Raw genomic sequence first — 12,892 nt, forward strand, 5'->3', positions numbered from 1 at the left:
CATAAGTCTACATACCCTGGAAGAAATTGTGAAAATTTGGCATTGATTTTGAAAATATGACTCATCATTCCTTTTATTTTAGGATAGTGGTCATATAAAGCAATTTATTATCACATAGTGGTTTGGCTCCTTTTTAAATCATAGTGATAACAGAAATCACCCAAATGGCCCTGATCAAAAGTTTACATACCCTTGAATGTAAGGTGATACACACAGGTGAACATGCCGATTTAGGGTGAATTCCCTCACCTGTGGCTTTTTAAAGAGCAATTAGTGTCTGTGCATAAATTGTCAATAAGTTTGTTAGCTCTCACTTGGATGCACTGACGGGCTAGATACTAAGCCAGAAAATAACTGTCAAAAAAGCTGCCTAACAAGGTAATGGAACTTCATAAAGATGAAAGAGAATATAAAAAGATATCCAAATCCTTGCAAATGCCAGTCAGTACTGTTCAATCACTTCCACTAAAAAGTGGAACATTCGGGGATCTCTTGATACCAAGCCAAGGTCAAGTAGACCAAGAAAGATTTCAGCCAAAACTACTGAAAGGATTGTTCGAGATACAAAGAAAAACCTACAGGTAACCTCAGGAGAAATACAGGCTGCTCTGGAAAAAGACGGTGTGGTTGTTTCAAGGAACACAATACGAAGATGCTTGAAAAAAAATTAGCTGCAGGTCGAGTTGGCAGAAAGAAGCCTTTTTTGGGTTGTGTGTGAGCTCTAAAGGCATAGGGAATCTTTTGTAAATTGATGGCAAGATGAATGCAGCATGTTATCAGAAAATACTGGCAGAAGATTTGTATTCTAATGCACGAAAGCTGCGCATGGGATACTCTTGGACTTTCCAGCACGACAATGACCCTAAGCACAAGGCCAAGTTGACTCTCCAGTGGTTACAGCAGAAAAAGGTGACAGATCTGTTGTGGCCATCACAGTCTCCTGACCTTAATATCATCGAGCCACTCTGGAGAGATCTCAAGCGTGCGATTCATGCAAGACAACCAAAGACTTTGCATGACCTGGAAGCATTTGACCAAGACGAAGGGGCAGCTATATCATCAGCAAGAATTCAGGGCCTCATAGACAACTATTACAAAAGACTGTGTGCCGTCATTGATACTAATAGGGACAATACACAGTATTGAGAATTTAGGGTATGCAGACTAGAACTTCAGTTCATTTTTTTCTTTGTTGCCATGTTTTGTTTTATAATTGTAACAGCAAAGTAACTGAATGTCTTTGTCGTTCTATCAGTAGTAGCCATAACTTAAAGAGCTGGCTATGCGTTTCATAGTATATTGCTAGTCATAGATGTCAATAGTCATGTCCCATTGGCACTGTTTCACTAAGCAAGGCAGAAATCAATTGCCATTTTAATGGTAGTAGCCATATCTAAAAAGAGTAGCTAGACAATATATTTTACAGTAGATTGATAGCCAGACAGACAGATCTCAACAGATAGTTCCCACAGGCACTGTTTTAAGCAAGTCTCAAATACATTTTCTTTTCAACATTAGTAGCCACACATAAAATGAGTAAGCTTTACATTTTACTGTATTGTACATAGCTTGTCACAGATCTTAGTTTATTAGCCTAGCTAAAAGAAGCAGTAAGTAAATTCGCACATTTCAGTAGGTCCTGATAAATACTTGTGGTCCAACTGAGTAAATAATTTCTTAAATCCGTATTTGTACGTGCCTCATCTTGATATCACCCGAAAAAAGCAGTTGCAGTCTCCAACTACGCACAAATTGATTTATTGTGCGGTTGGTATAAAATGGAGGCTTGGTGAAACATTATTAGATTCGTTTTTCAGATTTCATTCACCACTAGAGTGTATGGTTTAGTGCACCTAGACCATTCTTGCTCTCCTTCTGGAACCTAAGGTATGTTTCAAACAAACTCACAGTCCTAGAAATCTCTCAAACATTATCTCTCAAAGGGTCCCTCAGGGTGATACAGTATGTACCTTTAACACAATTGTGAATGTGATGAATAATAATGATACCTTATGTTCAGATACATCTTTTTTTTTTAAAACAAGTGTAGTAGTTCAATCTCACTAGTTATTTCCTAGTGATAATATTTCCTGAATTATAGTTTTTCTGTTCAGCCAAGCCTTTCTACAGAGGTGGCCATCCTTGTTTCGATCCTGGCTTTATAAGTTCACAAACTCTCTAATAAACTTTCAATTTCAAATAAAATTTCTCCAACATTTTAAGTTGAGTAGATTTTGCGTTTAAAGGTAACATTTTATGCTGGAATTGTTCATAAAACCTATACATTCAATTAACCTCGAAAGTAATGATGTGAACTTTGTTTTTTTGTTTTCCCAATTTCTGATGTTGTTTCCTGCTGTCCCACAAGGTGGCAGAGAATACACATAGAATAGATAACAAAGCAGTAGCATAGATGACAAATTCCAGTATTTAAAGAGGCCATATCTCCATATAACCAAAGGAGAATTGAGATTTGTCAATATGGAAAACAAAAGAGTTCACTAGCCTTAGGTTCAATAAGGGACTGTCCTTAATTGCATGCTGTCTTGTATGAAGGAAGTCCTGTCTTAACCTGTTAATATGTAAAACCGTTGCCTCATCTTCTGTTATCAAAGCTGTGATGGACAGGCATGCTGATGCTAGGTGAAAGACTAAGCTAAGGATTAACCTTTGTGTGTGCCAAGGCAGAAAATTACTGGCTACTGTTGGCGGATGGCATGGGAACTTCAAGGGGCTTTCAAACTGACTAAGCGGAACAGGACTGAGCATTTGTAGCAACTTCTCCATTCCCTTCATAAAGCTTTCCTCTGTTACTGTCAACTCTGTAACCAACCCCTCCAAACAAAACCACAACAGCAGGGAATGCGAAGAATGTCAACACCTCATGTAATGATAACAGAAATTACAACAGGATGCCCTGTGTGGAATTTAAATAAGCCTCTCCTTCCGACCCTAATTACCAGGGGATGACATGTGCAAAGAACTGTAGTCAATTATCACCTTCATAAGCCGCCCTGCTACAGAGCATGGAAGGGTCAAGTGAGGGCTTAAGCTGTCATTGACACCCGTCTACTGTGTGTTTATCAAACCTCTTAATGACTAGTCTATTTAGCATTCTTCTACCATTTTATCAGGATGATGCACTAATCCGACAAGAAATAGTGTAATATAATTACTAATGCTATGGTCCTGTACTATATGGTATTACACATTGACAATGACTGGTACTCACCACATGAGGCTAACTCTTGTTTTGCATTCGACCGACAATACCAAAACATCACTCTGCCTGTAATTAACATTTAACAAGTTTGGTCTGTGATAGCATTTTCTACAGGATTTGAAGCATTTTTCCTTATGCCAGATGGTGTTTCTTCTTAGTTTTGTCATTATATGAGGTGGCTGATAAATTAACTAGTGACGAGAGCTTTCCCAGGTTTCTTTAAGTGGCAACACAGGCAGGTTCCAATGAAAAAGTACTGTAGTACATGAAAACATCAACTGGTGTAGCCACAGTAAAACACTGACATTGGAAACAATGTATTACCTGCACAACATACTGTTGGAATATTGCTGGATTTTAATAGTTTAACCTAAAAAAGATCTTAGTGTTTGATTCATTTGCTATTATATTATGAACATGCGAGGAGAGAGTGGGGATTAATCTTCCTTGAAGTTCTTCAGCTTAACCTTCAGACAGAACAGATATCTAAAAATGGGGTAACATTTTATTTGGAGAATCCCACAAGTGTGTCTGTAGATTACACATTTTAACTAAATATCTACTAACCGACCCTTACTTGAACTTTTATCCCTACCCTAACCTTAACCCTAACCCTAAAACATACCATAATGTTTGCAAGCAGTTGCTTGTCAAGAGTTTGTAAAATGTTTGTTGACATTTTGTTGATATTTTGTATATTTATTTGGTATTTTGTATCTATAGAACATCTACAGATCGAAATTGGCACTCTCAAAAAAAAGTGTAACCAAAAATGTTTTGAAATTTGAAGGGACAAGGACTTCTTTCTTAGGACCATATAGGTGTGTCTGTGAATTATATTATTTTTTTACCTGTTGGAGCAGGTGATTGTGAGTTTTAGTGGGTTTGACGTTTTAAAGCTGCATGTTCCAGCAGATGTGCGGTGGTATGTAATAGCTAAGGCCAGAGCTCTTGACTGTTACCTTTCAGTCTGAATTGGATGTGCTAGTCACAAAAATATGCTGAATATATTGATTGCGCTGTTGCAAATTATACATTTTACCAGGTCAGTGGTCACTTAAATCAGAACGTTTTATTTGGACTTCGAACTGTAAAGTCTATAATAATCCTGATTCCTTAAATAAGTGTCTGCACTACCACTTTTGCATGCTGGAATGAGCAAGCCTCTCACAAAATTATGCTTCTGGAGAATGTGAGCTACTTCACTCACTTCTGAATCCTGGGGCTGCTAACTTCAATCACGAAGCTGCTGCCTTTCGCTCAAGCTGACACACACAAAGGCAGCAGTTTCTTTCAGCAAATATCAATAAATACGCCTAACATAACTTTCTAAAACAAAAACAGTGAGTTCTATTTTGTTTCTTAAAATGAATCAACAACTTTTCTGTTATTGTATATATGTGCATGTATCTTGCTCTCTTATAAACAGCACATTGTTAAAATAAAACGTTCAACGTTAAATGATGTGCCCATTAGCCTATGGCAAATTGCTACAGTTTTTGTTTTTTCAAGTGGAGGTCTAGATCAGCATGTTGTTTATGCAATGCTATGTTTTGAAAGAAGAACCTACCTGTTTTTTTCATTTTAATTGTTGGGCTAAATAGCACCAACCATATAATTTGAATTAAGCATTGTAAATGACTTGACAGTTTTTTGATGGGATGACTAGCCCAATGCCTCTGTGACATTGAAGATTTTTTATTTATTTGCTGTGTGACAAATTTATGCCACAGAGCCACCACCTTAAAATGAAGCAGTATCAATACCACCTGTGGCAAATGTTAGTCTGGAGCCCTGAGCAAAGTCCTGTGTTTTCTGCTGTTATGAGCTGAGCTACTGGTTGAAAAACAGTGTTAGCGAATAAGCATAGCAGGCTACCAGGACACACTGGTTTGTAAGTGCCGTGAAGTATTGTTGAAGGGGCACTGTGTATCCTGCCTCAGACGTTGACATAACTACATTTAAACAATAACAGGAATTGTTACAGAACCCTTACAGAACAAGGCTGTAATAGTATTAGCTAGTTCGGGGCAGTTTAGGTTTGGGTAGATAGTACTGCACGTGACTAAAGTGAGTATAAGGAAATTTAAATCAATGCAATCCATTGAACCAAAGATACCAAAGAAGGTACGTTTAAATGGGGAATATCTTGGGCATTAACATTAACTGCTGATCTCGTCTGTTCATTTAAACTTGTTTTTATCCTAGTAGTACAGTAAATATAGCCCCTTTAAGAAAACAAACAGTTTAATTATGAAATTGAGGAGTTGTGAGATTACCCCCTAGGGTATACATTGCTTTAGGCAAACACTGGTTTTCTAATCACATACCATCTGCTGTTTAACTAACATCAGAATGTCTACTGGGGATTGTTAAAATACTACCACATTACCCCTCGATTCAGTTCCACACTTTAACCATCCACAAACCGAACCTACCGATCCCATTCGATGCTGACATTTCTGTAAGCCTCGCTGGTTGAAACACACTGGAATATTGTCACTCACTGGTCATACTAATACTGTAGTGCATACTAATTATGCAACTATGACCTATGAGGAATGCATGACTGTCACCAAGGTGTTGGGACTTAACTATGAGACGGCTAGGTCTATACTCTAACAGGTTAACTGTCCCAGCTTCACTTAATGTCAGTGAATAACAACACTGACAACACGCAACATTTGATCTTATGTGCCACTGGAAAACTCCCAGTCTGTTGTTCAGGGGGAGGTAATAGCCCTTGGTTAATGCCACTGCCTGCAAGTTCTCCTTCAACGCATGCAGCTGAAAAATGTCACTGATTCGTTTTAAAGGTTGTTTGCCTCATTCCTTGGTATAGTGTAAAGGCTTTTTTGGGAGATGAATGTTGAAGTCCCTTTAACGTGCAATAGTTAGGCTGGGTGAAGTTATAGCGCAAAGGTTATTTGTCTAACTGTAAATGCAAAGAAGTGGGTTGGGCAGGGCATCCTTTAAAACCTATTGATATATTTACATTAAGCGTTCAGTAACCCTTCATACACATTGTAAACAATCAAATCTTCTGTTAAACCACGTTGTTGCCATGTGCGGGCCTCAGGGTGCGGAAGGATTCTGTTAGCATTTCACATTGTTTACATACTGTACAGTAGTATAAGTTACAGTCATTTTATTCTGATTAGTTTTATATTTTTGGTCTGAAAAGAAAAACAAATATATAATATATATTTGTAAAATATTCCCACAAATTTTAATAACGTTTAGGGTTAGCGTTGTTTTTTCCTAATCAAAGCACACTACCCAGTGTCAATATTTTGTGTGGCCACAATTATTTTCCAGCGCTGCCGTAACCCTCTTGGGCATGGAGTTCACCAGAGCTTCACAGGTTGCCACTGGAGTCCTCTTCCATGACGACATCACGGAGCTGGTGGATGTTAAGGACCTTGCGCTCCTCCACCTTTTAGGATGCACCATAGATGCTCAATAAGGTTTAGATCTGGAGTCATGCTTGACCAGTCCATCACCTTTACCCTCAGCTTTTTTAGTCTTGGAGGTGGGTTTGGGGTCGTTATCATGTTGGAATACTGCCCTGCGGCCCAGTCTCCGATGGGAGGTGATCATGCTCTGCTTCAGTATGTCACAGTACATGTTGGCATTCATGGTTCCCTCAATGAACTGTAGCTCCCCAGTGCCGGCAGCACTCATGCAGCCCCAGACCATGACACTCCCACCACCATGCTTGACTATAGGCAAGACACACTCCTCACCTGGTTACCGCCAAACATGCTTGACACCATCTGAACCAAATAAGTTTATCTTGGTCTCATCAGACCACAGGACATGGTTCCAGTAATCCATGTTCTTAGTCTGCTTGTCTTCAGCAAACTGTTTGCGGGCTTTCTTGTTCATCATCTTTAGAAGAGACTTCCTTCTGGGACGACACCCATGCAGATCAATTTGATGCAGTGTGCGGCGTCTGAGCACTGACAAGCTGACCCCCCACCCCTTCAACCTGTGCACCAATGCTGGCAGCACTCATACGTCTATTTCCCAAAGACAACCTCTGGATATGATGCTGAGCACGTGCACTCAACTTCTTTGGTCGACCATGGCAAGGCCTGTTCTGAGTGGAACCTGTCCTGTTAAACCGCTTTATGGTCTTGGCCACCATGCTGCAGCTCAGTTTCAGAGTCTTGGCAATGTTCTTATAGCCTAGACCATCTTTATGTAGAGCAACAATTCTTTTTTTCAGATCCTCATAGAGTTATTTGCCATGAGGTGCCATGTTGAACTTCCAGTGACCAGTATGAGGGAGTGTGAGAGCGATAACACCAAATTTAACACGCCTGCTCCCCATTCACACCTGGGACCTTGTAACTCTAACAAGTCATATGACACGAGGAAAAATGGCTAATTTGGCCCAATTTGGACATTTTTGTACTCACTTTTGTCACTTTTGGTTTAGACAGTAATGGCTGTGTGTGGTGTTATTTGGAGGGAACAGAAAATGTACACTGTTATACAAGCTGTACACTCACTACTTTACATTGTGGCAAAGTGTAATTTCTTCAGTGCTGTCACATGAAAAGATATAATCAAATATTTGCAGAAATGTGAGGGGTGTACTCACTTTTGTGAGATACTGTACTTATTATTTACCTAGACAATCACCTTTTAACAAAAGTCCTTTACAAACATTATAATTATTAACCTGTTCTGTCCATTTGCCCTTTGTCTGTTAGGTATCTGGACACTTCAGCTGTTCTCAGTACAGCTTCCGAAAGGTCTGAGGACTCTGATTCAAATATTCAGAAGGCATCAGTTGCCCAAGAGTCAGACGGCGAGATGAAGTCATACAGTTCTACCCTCATTGTTAAACCCTCTCCTGCCCACGATGGCATGAATGAAACAAAACAGCGCTTCCGCAAAGTCTCCCTGGTCACTAACCACAACAAAGCTGATTTCACTAAAAACAGCATTAATCACAGTGCAAGCCCCATTACAGATCCCAGTAATACTGAGGCTGACCTAGGTCCTGTCATACCTGAACACAGACCCGGCTACCCGAACCAAGGGGCTGGCTCCACTTTGGACCCCCAGGGGGAGTCCATGCACTCTGTCTCTACGCCGGATGAGTCCAGAAAGTCTACATGTACTGAACATAACTCCCGCTCGCCCTCCCCCCCTCTGAACACACGACACCTCACCTCCCCCGTGCTGCGAGTAGAGGAACCGTCCTCTTTCTCCTCTGAGGGGCCTGGTTCCCCTGGCAACGGTCACTGTCTGAGTGGCGGGGCCGAAGTTCAGTTGAGCTGTGAGAGCAGCGTGCCACGGGCAGAAACAGGCAGGGGGAGGAGGCAGGGCGAGGAGGAGCCAGTCGCTGCACCTGCAGTACAGAGGGAGAGAGAGGTAGAGCGAGAGAGGGAGGAGGGAGTGTCGGCAACAGAGGGAGTTAAGTCGGATTCCGTGTCGCAGCCACTCCCAGTCTCAAGCTTGTCCTCGGCGGGGCGCCACGCTGAAGACGCTGGCGACAACTTCTCCAGAGTGTACACGGCCACGCGCGTGGAGCTGCTCACCGACTCGTCCCCCTCGTCCTCACCTGTGACCTCCAACCCGGGCTCCCCTTTCCAAAACGACATGGAGATCCTAGTGGACACTCTGAAGAGCATGAACCCTCCCCAGAGGCAGAGGAGCCTGCGGGGTTCCACCGCCCCCTCCATTTTCTCCTCGCTGCCGCCCATCGTGGAGGATGCCCCTTGCCACAGCCCCAGTCAGACCAAATCGCCTGAGGTATCCCCTGGATCTCCACAGGAGGGATCCAACAGCTTTTATAACTTCCCTGTGGACCTGGGCCTTAAATGGGGTACCCCCAGGGACACGCGCTCGCCTCTGGAGCTCATGAAGGAGCAGCAAGGTAACCTCGGAGGCCTCAACCTGCCTTTCCAAGCCTCAGCTGTGAGCAACGTCTCCCTGAGAAAGTGGTCCGTGGGCAGCGAGTCATCCCCCGAGAGCTCGCCTTCCCCCCTGACCAACGGAGGAAGCAGCAGCCAGACGCCCTCGCGTTTGGACAACTCGATTCTGTTCTCCAGCTACCGCTCCGCGTCGATGGATCAGCCCCGGGAGAATGGTAAAGCCCATAGCCCAGCCTCGTCTAGCCAGGACCGCATGAGCTCTGATCCGGTTATGGGCATGGCTGGTGGGCTTGGGAGCGGACTTGGATTCGGATCTGGGATCGGAATAGGAACAGGAACCGACCCTTTAATCCCTTCCCGCTACGAGCGTTTCTCCTTCCTAATGTCCGGCTCCTTAACTGGAAACCAAGTGGACACCATCTCTCGCATGAGCGGGCCTCCTTCACTACCTAGCTTCACCTCTACCTTAGGAGACCTCCTCAGTCCTACAAGCTCATCTATGGACATACACAAGTCCTTTACTAGCTCTATTGACTCCCAGTCCAAGCTCAGCCAGGGTTCCATGGGTTCCGTGGGCTCTCTTGGTCTGGGTCTGCAGAAGAGCTTCAGTAACGAAGGCCTGAACTCACCACTGTTCAATATCGGATCCCCCCTTGGAGGTTCTGCCCATGGAGGGTCAGTTCACGGTGGTTCGATTCATGGAGGATCCCCTCAGGGAGGGTCTATCTACGGAGGATCTAACTTCAGTCCAGAGCCTGAGATGAATCCAGTGCCCAAATTTAGGGCCTTTCCCGATGCTTATGTGAGTATTGACCTGGGGGTTTCATTTAGCTCTTTGGAAGATTTTGAGTTGAAAATACCAGGGTCTTGGTAATAGGGGTGTGATGGAATTCATCGCAAAGACTTTAATGGGAAAGGGGACTAGTACAGGGAAAATGTACTTCTTCAACAGGACTGCTATAGTATTGGATTTGTCTTGGACACAAGTATTTCATTAATGGAGATTTTGTGAACCGCAGACATAAAATACATGAAATATACTTCCATTATGTTATCACTATCAGAATATAATTACAGATAATGACAATTTTAGCCTAAAGTATGTATGCAAGATTGCAAGATGTACTGTATGTTTAAGACACATACAAAAAAAAATCTGCATTTGTTTTAATACATGTTTTGAACTACAGGGAAGAGTTTAGAAAGAGATTATGTGAGAGTCTGTCAGAAAAAGTGATAATGTCTGGTGTGCAGTTTTCAGATTTCTTTCACTCAATGAGATCCGAGGATGTCTGAGAGCAGTGTAACGATGTTTAGGTTCATGAAACACAATACTTGGCCATGTACATTACATTAGATTATTTACAATCCAGCCACTCAGCTAACTCATCTCATCTGCAGTTCCTTTTTTTTTATAACATCTGTTTAAGGCTTTCTAATAGTCTAGAAACACAAAACAATATTTGTGAGACAAAAATAGGGAGGTGCCTTCTTCTACAGAGAAATTCTACAGAAATATGTGTTTAGGGTTTCAGTGTTTACTCAAATCGTGGGCTTTAGTCGTTATTTTGCAAAGGTGCTTCTGAATATTGTTTTTGTTATGAGCAAGGTTTTATGCCAACAAACACATTAGCAGGCACGAACGACATGAACACACATGAATGTACACACACACAAACACACAAAATGAATGTGCCTCAAGGCTTCGATCACTTGCTAAAGTAATTATATCAAATTCTGTTGCTTATTCCATTGAAGAACTCACTTTTAGTATCATTCATTAAGACTTGTTTTTACAGTTTATCAACACTATGTAAGGTGCATCCTTGTGACAAGTCCTGATCTGTATGTTGTTTTCTGTAATGAAATTGGTAATGGTGCATGCAGTTGACATCAGGATCAAGCGCCACCCACCCATTCTAATAAATACAGTGGAACATTATCAAATTGCATTGTACTAAAATGTTGGCACTTCTCCTATGCAAACTGTACGGGTTTTGTGCGCGTTTTGTTTGTGTTCCGGACCGGATATATCGTAGCCTTGCCTCCCCTCGAGCCTCGGGTACACCTGAGCAGCTCATGTTTCTGTGTCTCACTAGGACTTGTATTGACCCTGTGGTTTGGCTGCTCAATGGAGTGTCTCTCTTTCTTCAATTCTATTTACTAAATATACAACTTTGAGATCTTTGAGATGTTTTCTTATTTTTTATTCTATTCCAATTTTCAGCTAATTTATATTTTATCTTTTTGTCGAAGAATAGCCTATAGCCTGAAATTCACTTTGGCAGTGTGGTAGGCTGTTATGTAAGTGGCCCCCTTGCCTACATGAATGACTTGTCGGCAGGGCTGCAGGCATGTTATCATATGGACGGTTTCATTCACGACCTACATTTCCATCTACATCCTGCTTTCCCTCTACCAACAGGTTGGTACAATAAAAAAAGAGGAGAGTGTGATGATCACAAAGAAACCAACGACCACAATACAGTGTTGGGGGTAACATGCTTAGGAAAATGCTGCACAACACATCTAGACATGACAGGAAGATTTCCATCCAGATTTGCACAAATTCATGTGCAGGTGTTATTCTACCGATGACATTACACCACCCATCTATCTGTTGAATCCTGCTTTCCTCAAATCCTGCCACACCTCATCTTTTGTCTTTCCGTCTCTCGTTTATTCAAAAATGTCTTTGCCCTGGAGAGGATTAGGGAAGGAGGGGGAGATGGAGACATGGTCAAATCTCCCCCTCATTGCAATCCTCCCTCTTGACTAAGTATGTGCGCAGTCTGAACAAACAGCGCTGGCTTTTGTCAACACGTACCCAACTCTCAGCCATGGCAGTTCAAACTGAGCTGCAGGGAGGGGAGGACTGGGTGGAGGCGTGATGGAAGTGACAATATTAATTTACGGAAAGAGACAGACAGAGAGAAATGAATAGATGGACTTATCTGTCTGTCAACCTTCTTATCCAGCGCCAGACGTTCAACCGTGTGATAATAACTGCTAAAACGCTAAAAACCTTTTGGTCACGCTGCGTTTCCGCCACTAAAAGATTTACTTACCACCTCTATTTTGCGCCATGCCGCCAGCAACTAGATCTTGACTGATTTTGATGCGTGTCACTCCACCTTTTGTTTGTGTTCCAGTCATTCTATAACTCCCTCTCGTGAGTCAGTCGCACAAGTGAAGCGTACGTGTCATGAATCACAGCGGTCATGGCCCTTAGCCTGGTCAAACAGAAAGGCCACGCTAAGCGGTAAAAGCAGTGCATAACCACAGCCTCACCCCGCCCACAATCACCTTTCACAATATGAACCTGTAGTATCCAACTGAGCTCACCTTTAACAAGGGGTACAGCTTACTCCGTCTCACAGTATTGTTTCTACCGCCGAAGACACCACACGTGACACGTGACTGCACTAGTTAAACCGTGCAGGCCTTCACAAAACACCTGCCGCGCTAGTCTGTTTTCGTGGATCAGACGGTTTTGGCTCTGCCTCGTCATCAATGGCATCTCGCTCAGCAAGCCAAGATGCAGGAACAAAAGAGCACCAGCCCTTTCATCTGAAGCCCAATAATCCGGACTTAATTGGATGATTCAGGCAAATTGTCACTGAGCATTTGACGAGGTTTCGTTTTGTCGGCGATTTGTGTTTACAACATTCGTAGAAGACTTTGGAGATGACTGGGAGTTCTTTTACTCTTGGACTGTCTTCTCTAACTGTCTTCTCTAACTGATCTTTGTGAAGCGCTAACTTGTGAGATCCAAATG

General features: G+C 42.4%; 1 protein-coding gene across 2 annotated transcripts in view; it reads left to right on the forward strand.

The window, feature by feature from the left end:
• The window catches only part of crybg2 (crystallin beta-gamma domain containing 2), a 66,062-nt gene that overhangs the window by 34,818 nt on the left and 18,352 nt on the right, over positions 1-12,892 (forward strand). For both annotated transcript variants that reach the window (XM_010864005.4, XM_020050358.3), the window contains exon 4: positions 7,945-9,916. In XM_010864005.4, the coding sequence (XP_010862307.4) occupies positions 7,945-9,916 (1,972 nt within the window). The remainder of the gene's footprint in view (positions 1-7,944; positions 9,917-12,892) is intronic.

This window comes from Esox lucius, chromosome 10, assembly GCF_011004845.1.
Source record: "Esox lucius isolate fEsoLuc1 chromosome 10, fEsoLuc1.pri, whole genome shotgun sequence".
In the NCBI taxonomy this organism is placed as follows: Eukaryota; Metazoa; Chordata; class Actinopteri; order Esociformes; family Esocidae; genus Esox; species Esox lucius.